A 23,370-nucleotide genomic window follows, 5' to 3' on the forward strand; every position below is an offset into this window, starting at 1 on the left:
CAGATAGAACACAATTCCATCAATAAGGATCTCCGGCCTGAGTTTGAGTGCCGGCTGGCAAATGTTGGGAGAGGGTGAAGTCATGACACAGCAGTCCTTTCTCCCCAAGATGCCTTCGAGTGTGGAGCAGTGAAACCCATCGAAGATCATTCCACTGCCTCGAGCAGGTCCATGTCCTCCTCCTGCAAAAACGTTATCACCTTACCCTCCTCCCAGGCCAGTGCCCCGGCCTTGCCGTTTGCCAACCTTAATCTGACCTAGATGTATTGCAGACTGTGATCAATCTGACTGTTAGGCAACTCTCAGGTAGCAAAGTATCAATTTTAGCTAAAAGAGGCGGTTTTGCTGTTTCCATCAGCATGATCACAGTAGAAAATATCACTGCCAATGTTGAATCAGTGATTGAGTGTCCTGCGATGAAGAAATGGAGAAAGTAAGAGGTTAACAGCAAGCTCCTGAGAAAGCAAAACTTCCCTCCAGCAACGTAACAAGAAAAGAAAGAAAAGTCACCAAAGACCTCAGTTCAGATTCAGAAATCATCATTCTCCATGCCAAATGTCTATGGCATTTCCACAAAAAACCAAAACAAAAGCAAAAACCACCCCCCCCCCCAAAAAAAAACAGACAATAAATATAAACCAAATAAAAGGTAAAGGTTTCCCCTGACATTAAGTCCAGTCATGTCTGACTCTGGAGGTTGGTGCTCATCTCCATGTCTAAGTCGAAGAGCCGGCGTTGTCCGTAGACACCTCCAAGGTCATGTGGCCAGCATGACTGCATGGAGCGCCATTATCTCCTCGCTGGAGCGGTGCCTATTGATCTACTCACATTTGCATGTTTTCGAATTGCTAGGTTGGCAGGAGCTGGAGCTAACAACGGCCGCTCCCGCCACTCCCGGGTTTTGAACCTGGGACCTTTCGGTCTCCAGCTCAGTGCTTTACTGCATTTTGCCACCGGGGCTACTATAAACCAAATAGTCAAACCAAAAGGAACAAAACAACAAAAGGAATTATTTCAGAAATAATGAATATTCAAAACTCTAACATATGCTACAAATAAATTTACTTTAAAAAGACAAACTTAATAATAGGAATAAGAATAAACAACAAACACTACCAATAAATATATTTTTTAAAAACCAATACGTTCAATAACAAAAACAATTAACAAACAGTGTAAAATAGATACAAACAAGCCAAACAATTATAAAAACATATAACAAATACTACTACTACTAGTAAAAGTAAACCAATAAACAAGAATCAAAAACAAATACCAGGAAACGCAAGAGGAGGCAAATAGAGAGGCAAAGGACAGGCTGGGCAGCAATGAGGCAGAGGATGAGGGCAGAAGGAGGCAAGAGAAAGCACTGAGGAGGCTGAGAGGCAGCAACAGTCCAGTCGCCTGGGGAGACATTGTCACATCAAGAGGGAGGCAGGGGAGGGGGGGAGGGGGGGATGGAGGGAAGGGGAGGCATTATGACATTGGAGGGGGGTCCTGGGGAGATAATGGTGGAAAAGGACAAGAATGGGGGGGGGGCATGCTGGGAGGCTTCTGAAGAGGGAGGCTGCCATCTTTGCCTTCCTCTGCATCTGAGAGTGGGATTTGCCCAGGGTCTTCCAATGGTAGAATGTCACTTCCCAGACCTTTTTTAGTTTCCAAATTGATCGTTTACAACCAATTCAAGAAGCCCACAGCTGCATCCCAAGAAAAGATACAATTAAAGGTCCAAAATTCAAAATGTTCCATGTTGTTGGCTGAGAGAGTGGCACCTCTGCTTTCTCAGACTTCACAGACTATGTTTTTGGGGGTTTTCTTGGCCAGATTTATTCTGAGGGCATTTGCATTTTCTTCCCTCTGGAGAGGAGAAAGTGTGACTTGTCCAAAGCCACCCCATGAGTTTCCATGTTTATAGCAATAATAATACACTTTATTTATTTTCCGCTTTATCTCCCCGGAAGGACTCAAATCAGCTTACAGAAACACATATGAGGGAAACATTCAATTCCAGGAGCCCCCGGTAGCCTATGGGATAAAAGCCTTGTGACTTGAAGGTTGGGTTGCTGACCTGAAAGCTGCCAGGTTCGAATCCCACCCGGGGAGAGCGTGGATGAGCTCCCTCTATCAGCTCCAGCTCCATGCGGGGACATGAGAGAAGCCTCCCACAAGGATGGTAAAACATCAAAATATCCGGACATCCCCTGGGCAGCATCCTTGCAGACGGCCATTTCTCTCACACCATAAGCAACTCCGGTTGCTCCTGACACGAAAAAAAATCCTTTAGTCAACGACATAGAACACACACACAAGGGTAAAGGTCTACCCCCCCCCCTTTTTTAATCTCCAGCATCTGCAGGAGATTTTCAACTCCGACATTTTTCCATGCTGAGGAGACTTTTATCCATACATGTCTCCAACTGTATTGCCATCATGTTTGCATATGTGCACGGGACAACTTTTTATCTTCCAGCTGAGGCAGTACCTATTTATCCACTTGCATTGCATGCTTTTGAAAAGCTAGGTTGGTGGAATGGCAGTTAAAGATGGCGTGAGGGCCTCTCAGCGACTGTTGGAGAGTGCCTGGTTTGAAGGCTGGCTCCCTCCCACTCAGCAACCAGTGGAATAGCAGAATGTCTATCTGGACTCCCATTTCTTGTCCTTTGACTCCATTGCTCTATTTCACAAAATCCTAGAGTATCTTCAAAAGATACAAAAGCTCATTCTGCAAAAAGGCGGAGATGAACATTTCTTGATAAAATATTTTCACTATGATAATATTAACTATTCATGTCATTGACTAGCTCTGATCTTGTGGTGACAAATTGTTCTCCTTGACTGAGATTCGTCTGGTGAGGTCCTTCCTGAGACATGAACAGTTTGAAACTCTCAGCCAGGTGTTTCTACAATATTTCAAGAAGCATAAAAGTCTTATTGGGAGAAACAATGATTCGGTTTCCATTCCCTGAAGATTCGCATAGATTTCCATACCTGACACTTCATGAATCCTCTCTTTTACCCTCCACGTAGGAAAGAGAGGCACCCTTTTAAGATTTTCTGAGATACTGGATAAATTGTTTAATTAACAGCAGTAGCATCATATTACGAATGTATTTGATATATCTTGTCTGAGGTATCTTTAAATGTAAGTTCATGGGAGTCAGTTCCTTCTCAAATCCCAGGCAAAACTTAACATTTGATTCATATGCTCCATTTTTCTCTTTTTAGGGTCAAGTGGGCAAATTGTGGTCACTCAGATGCTGGCCTATTTGCAGAAAAATCTTGGGGATAGTTGATTTACTTACAAACTTCATGTATTTAACATACAGGTAGATTGGTTATTGGTTTCATGTTAACTGAAGAATAGTTAAACCTTTACTATACTGTACTATACATCTACTGCAAACAGACTCATATATCAACTGAACATCTCACTGCAGCATCCTGACTAAACTCCTGCTCTGACATCAACAGACTTCTAACTGACTTAACTGACTCCAACTGACTTCTGATTCAAACGCATTCTAAAATGGAGTCTCATCCTGAACATCATAAGATCAGAATCACGTGGTCTGTAGTCCCTCCCACAACCTTTAATAACACAGAGTTGAGGGAAAATACACACCAATATAACACACAATATAGTCAGCAATCTCAAATATATACATAACAAATAACTAGTATAGGAAGCTTGTAGAAGGTTTCTATTTCCAACATATAGATACTAACCTAACCTAAATTTAAATTAACCCCAACAATACCACATAGAACTTCCTTCCCGTAAATGGTGACACTAATCAATATTCAATGTATATTCTGTAAATGAAAGCTTATTTTTATTAATACAGTAGAGTCTCACTTATCCAAGATAAACGGGCTGGCAGAACATTGGATAAGCGAAAATCTTGGATAATAAGGAGGGATTAAAAAAAGCCTATTAAACATAAAATTACATTATGATTTTACAAATTAAGCACCAAAACCTCATGTTTTACAAGAAATTGACAGAAAAATCAGTTCAGTACACATTAATGTTATGTATTAACTACTGCATTTACGAATTTAGCACCAAAACATTGCAACATTTACTACAAAAACAATGATTACTAAAAGGCAGACTGTCTTGGATAATACAGAACCTTGGATAAGTGAAGCTTGGATAAGTGAAACTCTACTGTAACATTATTTTATTATCTAACGAAACCCAAACTGTTCATTTCCCAACTGTTACATTTCCACAGTTCTAGAATGGAAGAGAGAGGCCCAATGGCCTGAGCATGGATCAAGTTGGATCAAGATGAATGGAGCTGCCCTTGGCCATTAAACCTTCGACATTATTATTATTATTACCATTTATTTGGGGGTGAAAACAAAAGATGAAATCCTGGGTAAATTGTAGTCGCTCAGAAGTTAATTGACCTCACTTTTTAATGTAATGCCTACTATGTAACTTATATTTGCTCTTCAAAACATAAAACATGTCATTCCATGGAAAACTGGAGCTAAAGGTATCTTGATAAAATATTTTCGTTCTCAAAATATAAATTACTTATGTCATTGGGAAGCTCAGTTCTTGTGTTAACAAATTGTTTTCCACGATTGAGATTTTTCTGTTGAGGCCTTCCTGAGACTTTTGTCTAAGGTCCCTTCTACACTGCCATATGATCTAGATTATCAAAGCAAATAATCCACGTTATTTGCTTTGAACTGTATTATCTGAATGCCATATATTCCAGTTCAAATCAGATAATCTGGATTTTATATAGCAGTGTAGAAGGGGCCTTAAGTTGATTTGGATTGGCCCACACATGGGTCCAGATCTAGGCATCGGCCAAAATCCCTGTGGATTAGTGAGCCCACACTTCTGTCCCAATGCCAGATTTCTTTGGGTTACAAGAGAGTCCCACCTTGGTGATGCCCCCTGCCTCTGAGTCTCCCTTCTATCATGAGGTATAGGGAAAGTGTTCACCCCAAACTGAATAAGTCTGACTCCATTGCACACATCCCAAGCAGGAAATGGGGACCCACATGTTTCCCCAAAGCCTAAGAGACAGTAGTTCCAACAATTGTACATCCAGAACACATGCCAATTACCCCCACACAGTTGTGATAGCAAAATGTTGAATATACATATATAAATACCTAACCAAACTGAGAAAGAACATAAAAATCTACACAGAGAGACAATTATTTTGTTTCCATCCCCTGAAGATTTGCATAATTTCCATACTTGACACTTCATAAATCCCCTCTTGGATCTTCACCACAGTAAAGATAGGCACCCTTTTAACATTTTCTGAGAAAAAGAAGAAATTGTTGAATTGACAGCACTGGAATCATGTTACAATTATCTTTGATATGTCTCATATTGAATATCTTTAAAGGTATGTTTGTTGGGATGTTCTTTCTCTCTTAGCTCCTAGGCGAAAATTGACATTTGATTCACATGTTTAATTTCTCTCCTTCTAGAGTCAAGTGGGGACATTGTGGTCACTCAGACCCCGTCCTCTTTGCAGAAAAATCCTGGGGACAGAGTCGACGTTCAGTGCAATACTTCTTCTTCAGTTACTGGTTCATCCTATTCCTACATGAACTTCTACCAGTTGCGACCAGGACAAAAACCCAAGCTACTGATTTATTATGCTACCAGAAGGAACCCCAGATCGCTTCAGTGGAAGGGGAAGTGGCACTGACTTCACCTTCACTATCAATGGTGTGCGTCCTGAGGACGAAGGGAAGTATTACTGTGGGCAAGGCTATAGCCACCCTCTACACAGTGATACACTTCAGAACAAAAACCTAGTTTTTGTAACAGTCATTTGAACTGAGCTGTGCAAGATTTCTTTAAATGCACATAGAGAGGCTGATGAGGGAATTTCAACTAGCCTTTTTCTTGTACACTTTCCAACAACACCTGTGAAATACTAATAAATAACAAAATGAGAATTCCTCTAATTTAGGAGAGGCTTTTTTGTCTTTCCGTTGTTATTTTCCCCTCTTTTTCCTTTTTAGTAGTGCAGTAGAGTCTCACTTATCCAAGCTAAACGGGCTGGCAGAAGCTTAGATAAGCGAATATCTTGGATAATAAGGAGGGATTAAGGAAAAGCCTATTAAACATCAATTTAGGTTATGATTTTACAAATTAAACACCAAAGGTTTAACAGAAAAAGCAGTTCAATATGCAGTAATGTTATGTTGTAATTACTGTAGTTATGAATTTAGCACCAAAATATCATGATATATTGAAAACATTGACTACAAAAATGGCTTGGATAATCCAGAAACTTGGATAAGTGAGGCTTGGATAAGTGAGACTCTACTGTAGTACTTTTATTGAATTTCCACAAATTATACAATAAACAGAGCATCAACTAACTCATACTATATGGATGGTTTGATTCTTCTTTTCCTGCATGGCAGAAGGGAGTGAACTGGATAGTCCCTGGGTTTTCTGCTATTATTTTTATTGCTGCTGCTGCTGTTGTTGTTGTTGTTGTTATGATTATTACAGAGACTGGATGGCTCAGCAGCAGTATATGTGAAAAAGATAAAGGCATCCTCGTGCGATGTGGCAGCAAAAAAAGCGGATGGGATTTTGGCCTGCATAAAGAGGAGTATAGTGTCTAGGTCCAGGGAAGTCAGGCTACCCCTCTATTTTGCCTTGGTCAGACCACACCTAGAATACTGTGTCCAATTCTTGGCACCACAATTTAAGGGAGATATCGACAAGCTGGAATGTATCCAGAGAAGGGTGACTAAAATGTTCAAAGGTCTGGAGAATAAGCCCTATGAGGAGCGGCTTAAAGAGCTGGGCATGTTTAACCTATAGAAGTGAAGGCTGAGAGGAGATATGATAGCCATGTATAAATATGTGAAGGGAAGTCATAGGGAGAAGGGAGCAAACTTGTTTTCTGCTACCCTGGAAACTAGGACATGGAACAATGGCTTCAAACTACAGGAAAGGAGCTTCCTGCCCAAAAAGCTACCCAGTGATTCCAGACATGAAAGCCTTCTACAAAACATTAAACTTTTAGTGCACAGGGAGAAAGCGGCCAGGCTTGCAAGCAGCAAGGCTATTCAGTGCTACTCAGCCTGGCCAACCAAGATTTCCTCTAGATAGAAAACCTTCAGGTTTTGAAGCCATGAGCCTACTCTGTCCCATTCAACTTGCCCAAGGAAGGATGCCCCTGTATAGAAAGCAGCCAGGCTTTGAAGCAACAAGGCTAATCAGTGCAATTCCAATTGCCCACAGCAATGCGTGGCAGGGCACAGCTAGTAATATAATATATTGTATATACATGTTGTCATAGACAGAACGCCACCAAATAGAGTACAACACAGTTTATCGAGGTTACAGAACTAAAAAATGCCCGTAGGAAACAAAGGACTAGGCAAACACTTGTCTTCAGTGTGAAAAGTAACAGAAACAGCTTCGTTTGAATTAAAACGGTTCGAAAGAATAAACCGGATTAAACAGGAGTTTAATCCGGATTAAATCAAAAGTGCTTACTTCAGCCTGGCAATTTAAACAAACAAAAGATGGTAAACAGAGGTCAAAATGAACACAAAAAACTGGCAGCAGATTCCTCTCTGCTACTCAAAAGCTACAGATTAGTAACTCAGGCTGTTTACTCCTCCGTGCAACGAGCAAAATCCAGGTCCAGGCACATCAATCAGGGTAACGGCGGTCAGCAGGGTCCCAATCCGGTCCAAGGTCAAAAGCCAAGCACAGACGTCTAAAGTTCCACAAGTTCCACCGATAGCCACAGAAGGGATAGTCCAAGGTCGTAGTCAGTCAGTCAGTCCAGCGTCAATCCAGAGTAGGTAATTAATGTCCGTCAAAAAGATGACGGAGGTCCAAGCTATCAAGATTAAACACAAGTTGCACAGAAAAACCCCACACAGTTCCTCCCGCCGTCTATGCCCAGTGTCCTTGGTAACTTACGTATCTAGCAACGAATCACACCCGTCTTCAGGAAGTTCCCCAACAAGAGCCCAAGCGTTCGTCCAGATTACCTTGCCCAACGCAATTAGCCATTGATCCTAAACCCCATTTTATCCCAGTTCATAACTCCTCATCGCTGTCAGCTGCTATCCTAATTCCAGGTGCCTCATCATCATCATCCTCATCAGAGCTAAAACACCTTTGACTACGCCCCACAGCATCCCCAGCTGTGGATCCCGCTCCATCCCTCCAGCCCGTCCATGGGTCTGATCCTGCAACCCGCCAATCGTCTCCCATACTATCATTGCCGGTGACACCCAAATCCTCCCTTACACGAGTCCACTCCATGTCATCCTCCTCTGAGCTAACCATCTCTTCCTCCATTCGCTCGGTAAAACCCTCAAATGAGTCTTCATCTGTTGGTTCTGCAAATAAGTCCCGGAGCCGTTTCCTTTCGCGCTCCTCAAAAGAGTCTGACTCTCGAGGAGTCTTACGACCCCGTCTCCTAGTATCGGAGCCAGAAGGCTCAACCATAACACATGTAATATTGATACTAATATTGTAATGTAATGCAATATAATACTAATAATACTATATAATAATATTAATTATATATTATATATTAAATGTAATATTACTAATAATATTACGGTATAGTGGTATAGTGCAATATGGTAATATATAATGCTATTATTGTGCTATGCTAATGATATAATATATTGTATGTAAATAGAACTTGTAAGCCGCTCTGAGTCCCCTTCAGGGTGAGAGATGGCGGGGTATAAATGTAATAAATAAATAAATATATGTATTATTTACAGATTGCTGCTACCTTAGGGATAACATCTATTAAAGACACAGATGTATGGAGAGAAAAATGCTATTAGAATACATATTCGGTGGATTGCATAATCATGGGTAAAAATCGCTCTGTATAGCAAAACCACTGAAGATACCATGAAGGGAAATGCATAGACAATAACTCCCAGCCAGTAGGCAGTGTATGAAAAGCATTCACCACCAAGCTGGGCAAGTTTGCCTCCATTGCACACAGACATGATGTATCAAATGGGGACTCTTATGTGGTCAGTGCCTGAGAGACACTAGTCCCAACTGTTTGGGATCCCAGAATCCATGGCCAACCGTATATAAAGTAACTAGCTGTGCCCGGCCACGCGTTGCTGTGGCAAAGTGGTGGTGGTATTGGTTAAAAATTGTTGTGTAATTTTTATTTGACATTATTTGTATTTTTTAATTAATTTTATTGTAAGTTATCTTTTTATTTATTATATTTTATTATTTTCTTGTATTATTTTTAGTTATTTTCTGTTATAGTATTTTATTATATTAATTTTTTAGTGTTTTTAATTATTTTTTAGTGTTTTTTATTATTTTTTATTGGGTTGCTAGGAGATCAAGTTGGAGGAGCTTAGCCTTCTAACTGGCAGCAATTGGATAAAAGCAATTATTCCTCTCCCTCTAATTAGGACTTTATTTTTCTTTTGTTTTTGTTGTATCAACCTAGAGCCGTGGATGATGGGTTGTGTTGTCAAATTTCAAAGTTGGGGGGCCTGTAGTTTTGTTGTTTTGTCTGGTGCCGTGATTCCATCACTCTTATATATATATAGAAATGTAATATATGTACACATATGTGACCAAGCTCAAATAGAGAGAGGGAGGGAGAGATGGGCAATGGAGAGAACTGCTGGGCCCTCCAAGTACAAATTCTTAATAGTCAAGTCAAGGCACACACATACAGGCACACCCACACCCACAATTGCATTATGAGAGACCTCACTTTTCCATGTTATGCCTAGCATGCAAATTATATTTGTGCTTCAGTCATTCTGCAGCAAAGTGGAATTGAAAATGTCCTGATGAAATATTTTCTTTCCGATAATATTGACTACTCATGTCATTGAATAACAACAACATAAAAAAATGCTGCATAAAGTCTACCATATCACCCGGGACTTTGACTTTACAAAAACTGTCCAGACCCTCTTAGAAAACCGCAGCTTCTATGTGGAGTTTCAGGGCCAGAAAAGCAGATGGAGGAGGCAAAAGAATGGTTTACCCCAAGGCAGCGTTCTTGCACCAACCTTATTTAACATCTTCACGAACGATCAGCCACTACCACCACTTACAAAGAGCTTTATATATATGCTGATGACCTTGGCCTTACAACACAAGCAAAAGATTTTGAAACAGTTGAAAAGCAACTCACCAATGCCTTGAAAGATCTCTCCAGCTACTACAAAGAGAACCACCTGAAGCCTAACCCTGCCAAGACACAAGTGTGTGCTTTCCACCTACGTAACCGCGAAGCCAACAGGAAACTGAAAGTTACTTGGGAAGGCCAAGAGCTCGAACACTGTTTCCATCCTAAATACCTTGGTGTCACCTTAGACCGAACACTAACATATAGGAAACACTGCATGAACACCAAGCACAAAGTAGCTGCACGCAATAACATCCTGCGGAAACTGACTGGCAGCGCATGGGGAGCAGACCCACAAGTAATAAGAACATCAGCCTTGGCCTTGTCTTTCTCAACTGCAGAGTATGCCTGTCCTGTTTGGCACAAGTCTGCCCATGCGAAGCAGGTGGACATAGCACTGAATGAAACATGCAGAATCATCACGGGATGCCTTAAACCTACACCTGTTGATAAACTCTACAAGTTAGCTGGCATTGCCCCTCCTGACGTGCAACGGGAAGTTGCTGCTAACGGTGAGAGAAAAAAGGTCGAACATTGTGAAAACCACCCACTGCATGACTATCAGCCTCCTCCCACCAGACTCAAATCAAGGAAGGGCTTCATGAGAACCACCACTCCTCTTGATGTTCCTCCAGCAGCAGCAAGGGTGTCCCTCTGGGCAGCTAAACCTGGCAATTCTAACTGGATGGCCCCCCATGAGGGTCTTCCTCCAGGGGCAAACCAGGAATGGGCAACTTGGAAGTCCCTGAACAGACTCAGAAGTGGAGTGGGCAGATCAAAAGACAACTTGGCAAGGTGGCACTACCTGGAGGAATCCTCCACCTTGTGTGACTGTGGAGCTGAACAAACAACTCAGCATATGTATGCTTGCCCACAATGCCCTGCCTCATGCACGGAGGAGGAGTTGTTTAAAGCTACAGACAATGTGGTTGCTGTTGCCCGCTTTTGGTCCAAAACTATTTAGTTGCTTGTGATTTCTTTTCTTTTTTTATTTTATTTCCATTATTTGAAATGTATTTGCTGTACCAATGCTTTTGACACGAAATAAATAAATAAAATTGAGTAGCTCTGATCTTGTGACAAATTGTTCTCCTTGACTGAGATTGTTCTGTCCTGAGACTTGATCAGTTTGAATCTCTCGCCTAGGTGTTTCTGAGGCTTTTTTAAAAAAACATAAAACTTATGTGGGGAGAGACAATTATTTTGTTTCCGTCCACTGAAGATTTGCATAGATTTCCATACTTGGCACTTTATAAACTCCCTCTTTGGTCCTCATTAATGTAAAGATAAGCACTCTTTTTTCTGGGTAACAGGAATAATTGATAATTTACAGCATTGCTATCATGTTACAAATATATGTGATTTGGGCCAGCATGAGTATCTTTAAAGGTAGGTTTATAATATGCTGTTCCATTTCAGCTCCCAAGTAAAAAAAATTAATGCTTGACTAAAATGCTTAATTTTTCTCCTAGAGTCAAGTGGGGAAATTGTGGTCACTCAGACCCCGGCTTCTTTGCAGAAAAATCCTGGGGACAGAGTTGACATTCAGTGCAAAGGTTCTTCTTCACTCGATGGTTACATAAACTTCTTTCAGTTGATACCAGGACAGAAACCCAAGCTACTGATTTATTATGCTACTAACCGTTTTCAAGGCACCCCACACCGTTTCAGTGGCCAAGGAAGTGGCACCGACTATACATTCTCTATCAATGGTGTACGTCCTGAGGATGAAGGGGAGTATTACTGTGGCCATGCCATAAGCTACCCTCTACACAGTGATACACTTCAGTACAAAAACCCACTTAGTGGTGGAAGACTGCAGGAATAGCTCGAGTTGAGCTGTGCAAAATACTTTTGAATGTACTGTATTTAAAGCAAGGGTGAAGTGCAAGAGACAGAGCCAACAACTTCTAGTTTGGTACTAGCTGTTCCATAGTGCACCTTCCAAACACACCTAATAATAAATGCTCATAATTAACTAAATTGTGAACTAGTAACTTACAGCTTGGTGTAGCATGGTGAGGCACCGGCACTCTTTGGCAGAGAAGGGTAAAGATTAGTCATGTGCAATCCATAAAAAATGGATTTAAAGTACTTAGAAAACTAGGGGGCGTTGGCGCTTCATTTCTAAAGTGTTTCAAAATTTTTAGTGGTGAAAATTTTGAAACTCTAACAAAACTTATGAAAATTCGTAATTACTTTGTTAATGATGGCCGGCTGGCCGCGCATATGCAATAAGGAAAACATCACTGTCAGTGGGAAACTTCAGAGCCTCCTGTCTCCCTCATTTTAAAGCTATTGAGGTGAAACTTGTGGGGATTTGTAAAGAGGCACCATGAAGAGAGTGGGTTGACTGGAAACGAATGTGTCAGCAGCTGATTGGCTGAGCATGCCAGGAGTCAGAATTCCGATTGGCTGCTGTCTCTGGCTTGCTGAGAGACAAATATTTTTGACTGCACTTTCACCTCAGAGGGTGAAGAGAACGCTGGCTGGAAACAGCCAGGCAGGAAATGACTGCCAACTGATTGTTTCTAAGGCATGAAGCATATTTTAAAGACTGTTTAAAAGGACTGTTTATTTCCTCTGTTTTCTGTGTGAATTCAGAGAGACTGCTGTATATATTGTTGCCCTGTTTGAACTTTTGAACTGAAGTAAAGTTATTGTTACTTGTTACACAAGCCTGAGTGACACTTTATTATACTGCAGGGTTTATCTTGCTCAGAAACTGTGGTAAAGCTTCTGTTTATTTATATCTACAGCCTCCAACAAAACATACTACAATGGTAGAAGATATTTACCACTGTTAGTTCACCAAATTTCAGTATGTTTGACTTATCCACGGAGTTTTGGTGAATTTTCAAAGTTTTTCTAAAAATATTTTTTTTAATAATAAAGAAAATCAGTTTCTAGTGTGAGAGTGTTATTTCCTGTTTCATTGTGTGGTCTTTACTTCTAAAGTAGTTGTTCTACTCCAGAAACTTTGTTTTTGTGGCAGAAACTGTGTTAAATTGGTCGAGAGTCAACAAAGCAAAACATGTTCTAGGGCGATATCCCTTGCACAAAGTCAAAGTTTTGGCAGTGTAATAAACTTTTTCCATGTTTATGACAGGACCAATTAGGAACTGCCATTTATAAACAGGGAACAGAAATCATAGTACTATTAAGGGACATCTAGACTGATCCTCTTCTTCCGGGTAGAAAGGCACCATCCAAACTCTCCAGACATTCAATTAATATGCTTCCCATATTGAGTTGGAGGGGACCCAGTGAAAAAGGTGTCAAACTGCATTAATTCTACAGTGTAGATGCATCATTGGAGGCTGAAGGAAGACTTACTCAGGAGTAAATCTCATTGAAATACCAATGACCTTTGGGTTTCAACAAGATTTATTCTGAGTATGGGCCAAATTGTTTGATATGTTGGTTTTGTGTTTTCGTGTCTTGTCTTGTGATTATTATAATTCCCCTCCTATATGCATTTGTGTTGTAAATAATTCAAAAAGTTCTATTTTTCTTATGTTATGCTGGGAGGTATTTTGTTGTCTTACTTTTTTACTTATCTTTTTAGAAACAATACTGTTCATTGAGTTTTCACAATATATACAATATCACAAGACAGCAACAAATCACAATCTAAAATCTTGCCTTATCCCATTCACCTTTCCCATAGATGCTGACAAGCTACTTCCCTGCCATTTCTTTTACTAATAAATTACCCTCGCTCTATTTTCTAATTGTATTAATAACATTCATATCTCGCCCTAGTCATCCATCCAAAATTTCACTTGATTCGAAGGTGATTTAAATATACTATTTCTCTGGCACATATAAATGCTAAATGGTTTCCATATAATCTTGAAAAAAGTCTCTTTTGTTTCTTCTGTCCCTCATCTTACTTTGTATGTTAATTTTTTCAGATAAAACTATGGCCCATGTTCTGCTTAACCAATTCTGTATCAATACATTCTCCATTTCCCCCATATTTTGACTATCCATCCTGGCAGTGCATATAAGCGATTCAGGAATCAACTAAAAGTAGAATCACATTTCACGGTTGGTGTGGACAACAGGACACATTTTAATTCAAACTGTCAATATAGTACTGTGCTCTGCCGCACAGGGAAAAGAGAATAAGCTTATCTTTGCTTGCCTTTGTCACTATGACAGGCAACCTTGGAACTCCTGAGAGCTCATGGCCATCAACAGGTGCCTTGGCTGATGATTTCCCATTCTTCCCAAAGGCAGTTCAGGTGCCTTTTCTGATTTCTACAGAGGCACCCAACAAGTCCATGATGTCACTGGAATGCTGGAGCCAGTTATTGCAGTGACAAAGGACAATCCGGATATTGATGACTTGTCCAATGGTGCCCAATTGGGATTGGACCAACTGGACAGACTGTATAACATCCCATTGCCATTGTGGGAGCGAGATGTGCAGTGTAGTTGCCCCTACGGCCCATCCAAATAATGGCCAATGACTCATGTCATTGTGGTGACAAATTGTTCTCCTTCACTGCGATTGCTCTGTTGTGGTCTCTCCTAAGACTCCATCAGTTTGAATCCCTCACCAGGTGCTTTCTCCTGTATAAAAATGCTACAGGGAGAGACAATGATTTTGTTTCCACCCCTTGAAGATTTGCATAGATTTCCATACAGGACACTTCATAAATCCCCTCTTGGATCCTCATCACAGTAAAGATAGGCACCCTTTTAACATTTTCTGGGAAATAAGAGAAAATAATTGTTGTATTAACACTGGAATCATGTTACAATTAACTTTGATGTGTCTCATATTGAATATCTTTAAAGGTACGTTTATTGGGTTGTTTTTTCTCTCTCAGCTCCTAGGCAAGGATTAACATTTGATTCACATGTTTATTTTCTCTCCTAGAGTCAAGTGGGGACATTGTTGTCACTCAGACCCCGGCCTCTTTGCAGAAAAATCCTGGAGACAGAGTCGACATTCAGTGCAAGACTTCCTCTACAGTCAGCACTTACATGAACTTTTACAAGTTGATACCAGGACAAAAACCCAAGCTACTGATTTATTATGTTACCAGCCGTTTTGAAGGAACCCCAGATCGCTTCAGTGGAAGTGGAAGTGGCACTGACTTCACTTTCACTATCAGTGTTGTGTGTCCTGATGATGAAGGGGAGTATTACTGTGGCCAAGGCTATGACTACCCTCTACACAGTGATACACCTCATGACAAAAACCATCTTGATAATCTACAACTGCAGCAGTAGTTAGAACTGAATTATGCAAGATTTCTTTGACTGTACATAGGGAGGCTGAAATAGGAATTGCAACTACCCCTTCTCTATTACGCCTTCCAATGCCTAAGAAATACAAATAAGTAAAATGAGAATTTCTCTCATTCAGAAGAGGCTTTTTATCTTTCCTTGTTTCCTTTTAAATAATAATTTTACTGAATTTCTCCAACATGTATAATATCAGAGAGCAACATTTACCCCATGTTGGCAGGGAATACTCCAGAGTATAATTTCCCTATGCTTGTTTGAAAGGAAAAGGGTGCCCTTTGTCAATTTAACAGGTGGCCAGGTCACTTGTTGCCATTACCTCTGATGATTATCTTTTTTCTTTCTGTTGATCTCTGCAAAGGCACTCAGTAATGACCATGGCATCTCCAGAACTCTATAGCCAGCTGCCATGGTGAGAAGTAACAATGCTTGGCAGGATTGAACTGGGTTTGGACCAACTCCATTTCTGGACTCTGACATGCTGATGCAATGGGAGAGAGGTGGGCAGTGTAGTTGCCTCAGGGTTTGTCTAAAGTATTACTACTCTGAACAACTCTGGACTTTTGTGATAATTGTAGATGGAACCCAGGGTAGCCCATGTTTTCTCTCTGTAGCGTTCTGTGTGTGTGTGTTGACATGCACCACTTGATCATGGCATTTTATGGTTCTTCAGCACAAAGAGAATAATAAATAATAATAATAACAATAAGTTTATTTATATCCCGCCTCCATCTCCCCCGAAGGGGACTCGGGGCAGACAATTTAAGATTATAACCAAACACTTCTCCTCCCTTGAATGATCTGCTGCAGTGCCTGTCACATAAAAGTCAAGTTTTCCATAACTAGATTGCCTTTTCTCCATATATATTTTATAAGCTAAATTATAATTTTTCATTTAAATGCCAGTCATGTATTTTACATTCTTATTTCTCATGGGGAAAAATTGGGAGATTCCTGTTGTCTAGGCAGATGATTCTGTCAAAGTCCCGGTTGACCTCTGGAATGGGGAAATGGCCTGGGCAGTGAACACAATCATTTCTAACCATCCCGCCCCCTCAAAGTGCAACCAAGTGGGGACCCAATTTGCTAGGAAGCTGGCAGCAGCAAAATTAATTGGATGGAGACTAGAGTGGTGATGGCAGAAGACTCAGGATCCATCACATTGAGGTCCTTAAGCCTGGGGACAGCAGGGGAATCCGTCCGTCAGCAAGTCAAATTCGTTGGACAGTGGGCTCTGCATTGCCCCCTTCCCCATCACACGAGGGAAATTGTCATTGCTCAGCTTCCCCCTGCACTATCCCTGGATTAGATAATGAGAACACGGGTAGCCACCTATGTGCTCAGGCCGCTGTCCTACGATGCTGCTAGGAAGCATCGTAGGACGGAGCCCAAGCCCCATGTGATAAGGAGAGAATTTAACTAAGCTGAGAGAATTTAACTAAACATGGGGTGGAGCTCATTGGAAGTCCCATACTCTGGCGAAGGTGAGGGTAAAGAAATTATACTTCTTTGCCACCATTGCATCTTCATGGTGTCACCCACCAGAGCTGTTTTAGGGGATCAGGGGCCTTTTAAACTCTGGCCTATAAGAGAACAAAGTCTATATGAAAGACCACTGTGACAAATTTGCAAGACACTTTGCAAACAAAATTGATTGCATCTGCTCTGTCTTGGATACTGTAGTTGCTTGGATAAGTTGCAATCCCTCTGGTCAGGCTGTTTGTAAAAACAGATCTCCCTGAATTCCACAATACTGGAGAATTACTGAACAGTCTCCTTGGTGCACTTTTGCATTGTGTGGTGACATCTCAGCTCCAGGCATTCCTGAAAGAAATGGAGTATCTAGATCCATTTCTGTCTGGCTGTAGTGTCTCAGAGACCCTCGAGTCATGACCCTGTCGCCATTATGGATCAGACCGAAGAAGATATGGTGTTTGTGCCAATTCCGCAAGATTCTGCTCCCTTCCAGATGTCCCCTGTTGACAGTTTTAGCCCACAGTTAATTAAAAAGGCCCTTGAGCCAGAGCCCGGTTCTCCAGAGAGCGCTCCTTTTGACCGCAGATTGTTTTGGGAAACATCTCGCTCGGAGAAGCAGAATCTGAGAAGAAGCGCTAGATTAGCGGAGAGAGCAAGCCTTAATTAAGCTAGTTCCCTTGAGAGTTTCCCGGGAGGATTGCATCTGGCAAGTTGTTGACTTTAGTCCACTTTCCCTTGGGAAAGAGTGTTCAGACACCTGGCTGGAGGGGAGATTGTAGTCCCATAAAAGTTCTGGGCACCGACTGACCTTTGCGGTGTTCAACGTGTCAGTTGAGGAATTCACATCGACTCTAGTTTCTGCAGCGCGCTACTCTCGAGTAGACCGCCGTTGCATCTCGTCTCCCTGCCAAGCCTGGACAGCGATTCAGCTCTACCACAACTAACTTTGCCTTGCCATGTATCCTAGCCTCGGAATTGAAACCTGGAACTCTTTGACAGACCTTGCTATAATCCCCACTCAAACAGCCTAGAAGTTTAAGTGTGTTTCGGTTATCGGATTTAAAACTTTGAACTCTAATACTGGACATCTACTTTCACATTACTGGACTATATTTGACCTTTTCTGAAAGGACTATTGTTGGACTATATACTCTGCTTATTTTCGTTTGTCTCCTTTATTTCTTTAATAACGATATTAAATTGTTTATTGGCCTCCGTGTCTGGTTCCCAGTGCTCACGCTGGCCTGAGGCGTCACACTGGCTTCAAGCTTGGCTATGGGGCAGAATCAGCTTTCATCATACCCTGTTTCCCCGAAAATAAGACATCCCCGAAAAATAAGACCTAGTAGAAGTTTTGCTGAATTACTAAATATAAGGCCTCCCCCGAAAGTAAGACCTAGCAAAGTTTTTCTTTGGAAGCAGGCCCAGCGCCTGACAAACAGAACACCAGAGCATGCAGGATTGGTAAATGTACATACCAGTTATACCAGTTGTACATGGAAATAATGGTAGTAACAAGCAATTCTTGACAGGATTCACAGTTCGTCTGATTATGTTGGTTTGTGATGACAACTACTGTACAGTATATAATAAATGTTCATTTTTTGTTCAACAATAAATGTGAATTCTTCTTCATAGAAAAATAAGACATCCCCTGAAAATAAGACCTAGCACATCTTTGGGAGCAAAAATTAATTTAAGACACTGTCTTATTTTCGGGGAAACACGCTATTGGTGAATGACCTGTGCAGAGGGCTAGAGAGGAGTTATATCTGTTGGCTCTGCTGTGCTTCTCAGACACTTTTGATACCATCAACTTTTATAATTTTTCCTCTCCTGTAATCCAATAGAAGTTGACAGACTGGAGGATTTATAGATTCCTAGAGAAATCATATTAATAAAGTCTGTGAATAATCAAATCTCCAAATGTTAAACCCACATGGATGACCATGTAATCCATTTTATTCTGGAACATCCAAGCTTTTTGTGCATAAGTGTATACATGCCTAATACAGTAGAGTCTCACTTATCCAAGCCTCGCTTATCCAAGCCTCTGTATAATCCAAGCCATTTTTGTAGTCAATGTTTTCAATATATCGTGATATTTTGGTGCTAAATTCGTAAATACAGTAATTACAACATAACATTACTGCGTATTGAACTACTTTTTCTGTCAAATTTGTTGTATAACATGATGTTTTGGTGCTTAATTTGTAAAATCATAACCTAATTTGATATTTAATAGGCTTTTTCTTAATCCCTCCTTATTATCCAAGATATTCGCTTATCCAAGCTTCTGCTGGCCCGTTTAGCTTGGATAAGTGAGACTCTACTGTATACATATGTTTCATTTTGACTTATTACAATTTCTTTTTTAAGCATATTCATTATGTCAGAAACTGATTTATGTCACTATAATAGTTTTCTTTATCAAAATAACAAGCATTGCATGATTGACACAGTTGACTGAGGATATGCTATATGAACTCCCTCCTTCTGCCTCATCAGGTTCCCTTCATCCAGGTGTTCCTAAGACTTTGCAGGCAGCAGGCAGTTCCTAATGGCAGACACAAATATCTAATTTACACACCCTGAAAATTTGCATAGATTTCCCTTTCCGACCCTTAATAGCTCAATACTTTGAAGGCTTCAACATCTTGCTGCTTGGTTAACTGGTAATATCATCAGTGAAATAAGTGGAAAGTTGCATGAATATCATCAACATGTTCCAGATATATATGTTCGGGCTCATCATGGCTATGTTTGAAGGTACATTTTCACAGAGCTGCAGTTTCTCCTGGGTTCCAAGGCTGATATTATATATTCACCAACATGCTTTGTTTCTCTCCTTCCAGCATCAACTGGGCAGATTGTCATCACCCAGACACCAGCCTTGATACAAGCAAATCCTGGTGACAAAGTAATCTTTCGGTGCCAAACTTCCTCTTCTATGGGTAGTTATATGGCTTTATATAGGCTTAAGGACAATCAAAAGCCTAAGCTACTTATATATGATGTTACCAACCGTTTTGAAGGCACCCCATATCGCTTCAGTGGCCAAGGAAGTGGCACTGACTTCACATTCACAATCAATGGTGTCCAGTCTGAGGATGAGGGGGAGTACTATTGTTGCCAACGCCAAAGCTATCCTCTACACAGTGATACATCTCAGTACAAAAACTAGCTCAGCAAAGCAAAGCTTTAGAAACAGATTGGGTTTTCTGTGACACTATGCCTTCCCTCTGCTCATTCCCAAGGGAGTATGTGTGTGTTGGCTTCTGTGCATACGACATTAAAGTAAACCTGGCTTATAGTAAAGGAGTGCTGAGAAAGGGGTGGAGAGAGGTCTAAAAAGTTGATGTATAAAGTGCTTGAGCCTGTGAACCTGTTTCACGATTCCTCAGATTGAACCTAAAGCATCCTCTAGCTGGTGTAAGGGAGGTTGTGCAAGAAACAAAGAAAGTGAGTTTTGCTGAAACAATTCACAGTACAAGCCCCTATTCTTAAAGGATTCATTACTGGGCTTTCCATGGCTGTGCAAAACTGATGATAATAGTGAACCCTATTGAAATGAAAGACCCAAGAATCAAGCATATCAAAACTAATAAAAACATACTTTGAAACATAAGCAAGAATTAGATCTGTACAATTTAAAAGAATACAGTGCCCCATATACATCTTTTAAAACCTATCAATTTTAAGAAAACTTTCATCAGCCCATCAGATGATAACAATTGGGGGGGGGATTCTAGATTTTCTAGGAAAGTGAAGGAAAGTACTTACCTTTTTGAGAGGAGGCAAACAGGATCGGTTTTGTGAACATATGTTTGCACATAAGAATGTACCAGTGCCTCTGGAAAAATTCCTTGCGACATTTCAGAATAAGTGGAAGGGTTAGGGAAGATTGTTCAATGAATTGTTGCTGGTCATTGACTGTAATAAATAAATATATATTGTTCAATGAAATATCCTATTAGTCTTTGAGGAAAGTGGAGAGGTAGATAGTTTAATAGATATTAAGCTATGCTGCCTCTGTGCTTCCTCCTCCCAGAAATGCTTTGGGGAGCAAACAGAACTTTTCTGTGCTTCTGCTTTATTCTTGAAAGCGTACCAAAAGAAAGTCAACATATTAAAATATGCACACTAATTTAGGGTTTGTTTACACTTTTAAAAAAACCCAGCCTCGTGGTGAATGGAAGGCTGTCTGTCTCCATGATACCCAGAAATTTCCAGTGAGTATTGGAGAGGTTTTTGGGTATTGTTGTTATGGCTTTGAACTGACTTGGGCCCCTTCTACACTGCCATATAATCTGATTACCAAATCAGATAATCCACACTGCCTGCTTTGAACTAGATTATCTGAGTCTACACTGTCATATAATCCAGTTCAAAGCAGATAATCCCGATTTTATATGATAATGTAGAAGGGGCCTCAGTCTCATTTTCAGCTGGGGATATTTTGAAATGTGTTGGATACTGTGGAGTATCCTGCGGCTTCAAGGCAGTCTGGACAGTAGCATCAGGTTCCATTTCATCTGATCTCTGTCCAGACTGGGCTGTGCTGCCATCATTCTTTCTCTGTGCTCATCAGTACAGGGAAAGAGAATGGATCATGCCTATGTCACCACCACTGCAGCTCTTTAGTTAATGACAAAGCTCCTGGCCATTGTGGGTGCCTCTGCTGCCATCGGAATGGGGCATTTATTTATAATATATAAACTTTAATTGGGCTCCATGAGAAACTTTGGCTTCAAAAAGAGCTCCAAAGCTGAAAGTTTGTGTGCCCCTGTTGTATGGATAGGAAGTGCATAACATCTCATTCTGAGTCTTAAATCAACATAAAAAAAGTTGGAAAGAAAACTTTATTCTGTCAAGCTGTCGGGTTCTCTTCTCCCAGCTGTGCTGTGGGTCAGTCTTCCATCAGAAAAAGCACCAAGACACACGCTGTAGATTCCAACAGATTTTATTGTACCGAATACCAGAACCTTCTCTTTGGCCCACTTATATAGGAGCTCTCACATACAGAGGGTAACTGAAGTTTTATGGCTGGCCCGTTTTATGGCTGGCATCTGTTCTTTGTCAGCCGACCGGAGATGTCAAAGATTGGAGATCATGGCACAAATAGAAATATATCTCAGATCTTTGTTGTTGTTGTTGTGTGAACTGAAATAATTTCCAACATGTACCAACTTTGATAAGGTTCCTTCTTGGCAAGATTTGTTCAGATGTGATTTTGCCTTTGATTTCTTCTAATCTGAGAGAATGCAACTAACTCAATGTAACCTTGTGGGTTTCTATGGCTGGGAAAATACTGAATTCTGATCTCCAGAACTATAGTCCAATGCTCAAACGGCTACATCACACTCATTTTTGTAGAAAGCTTTGACCCTATAAAACATTTAAAGGCAGATTCATCAATGTGGAAAATCAGAACTTGGTATATTTCCATATAACATTTTCTGTCACATAAATGTCAAGAACAAAATAACCTAGCTTGAACTTTCTAATAAGCATTTTTCTCTTTGACTGGGATTGATATGTGATATTCGTCTTATGCCTCAGCAACTTGCAAAGCACACTCAGATGTTTCTGGGGGTTGGCCGGCATTTTCTAAAAGCAGAGACAAGAATATCCTCCAGCCTTACATGCCTTGCAGATTTGCATAGGTTTCCATACTTGACACATAATAAGAACCCACTGTGATGTTTGTCATTCTGCAGCTTGGATCCCTTGGTAACATTTTCTGGGAACCTAGAGAAATATAATGATGACCTTCATAATGCTACAGACATACCTGGTTTGGGTTGTCCTCACTTTGTTTCAGGGTAAGATTTGGTAGTTCTTTTCTTCCCTCTTATTTTACAGGAACATGTTATGACTCCACCATGTTCTTAATATCTTTCCTTCCTTCCAGAATCTAGTGGACAAATTGTCATCACTCAGACACCAGCCTCTCTACATGTAAATCCTGGGGACAGAGTCACCATTCAGTGCAAAGCATCCTCTTCCATGAGTGATGACATGGCTTTATATCAATTTATCCCAGGAAAAAATCCCAAGCTCCTTCTTTATGATAGTTCCAGCCGTTTTACAGGGACCCCAGATCGTTTTAGTGGCAGCTACAGTGGCACTGACTTCACCTTCACTATCAGCGGTGTACGTCCTGAAGATGAAAGGGAATATTACTGTGGCCAACACTACAGCTACCCTCTACACAGTGATACGTTTCAGTACAAAAACCAGCTGAAAGATCTATTACAGTAAGAATGACACAGTGTGGCCCCATCTACACTGACAGTATAATGAAGCTTCAAGAGAACAAAACCATGGCAGCCGCAAAACGCACACTGCCAATGCTCACTTCAGCATGCATCACAGGGGGCACCATGCATTTAAAAAAGTTACAGGAAAGTCTGATTTCAGCCAAAAAAATGTGCTGCAGCAGATGCCAGGTTATCTCAAATCCAGG

The 23,370-nt window shown here is 40.8% G+C and overlaps 1 protein-coding gene and 1 gene segment (V, D, J or C); both read left to right on the forward strand.

Annotated features, from left to right (window-relative positions):
* The first annotated feature begins 14,832 nt into the window (after positions 1-14,832).
* The window catches only part of LOC100551879 (CD8 subunit beta), a 67,224-nt gene continuing 58,686 nt past the window's right edge, over positions 14,833-23,370 (forward strand). The window contains exons 1-2 of the mRNA XM_062957827.1: positions 14,833-14,972; positions 15,055-15,351. Coding sequence (XP_062813897.1) covers positions 14,927-14,972; positions 15,055-15,351 — 343 coding nt within the window. The 5' untranslated portion in view covers positions 14,833-14,926. The remainder of the gene's footprint in view (positions 14,973-15,054; positions 15,352-23,370) is intronic.
* On the forward strand, positions 22,618-23,180 carry LOC134292546 (immunoglobulin kappa variable 3-11-like). The segment is given in 2 exon segments: positions 22,618-22,726; positions 22,816-23,180. Coding segments are annotated over 2 exon segments (411 nt in total).

Source organism: Anolis carolinensis, chromosome 6, assembly GCF_035594765.1.
Source record: "Anolis carolinensis isolate JA03-04 chromosome 6, rAnoCar3.1.pri, whole genome shotgun sequence".
Taxonomy (NCBI): domain Eukaryota; kingdom Metazoa; phylum Chordata; class Lepidosauria; order Squamata; family Dactyloidae; genus Anolis; species Anolis carolinensis.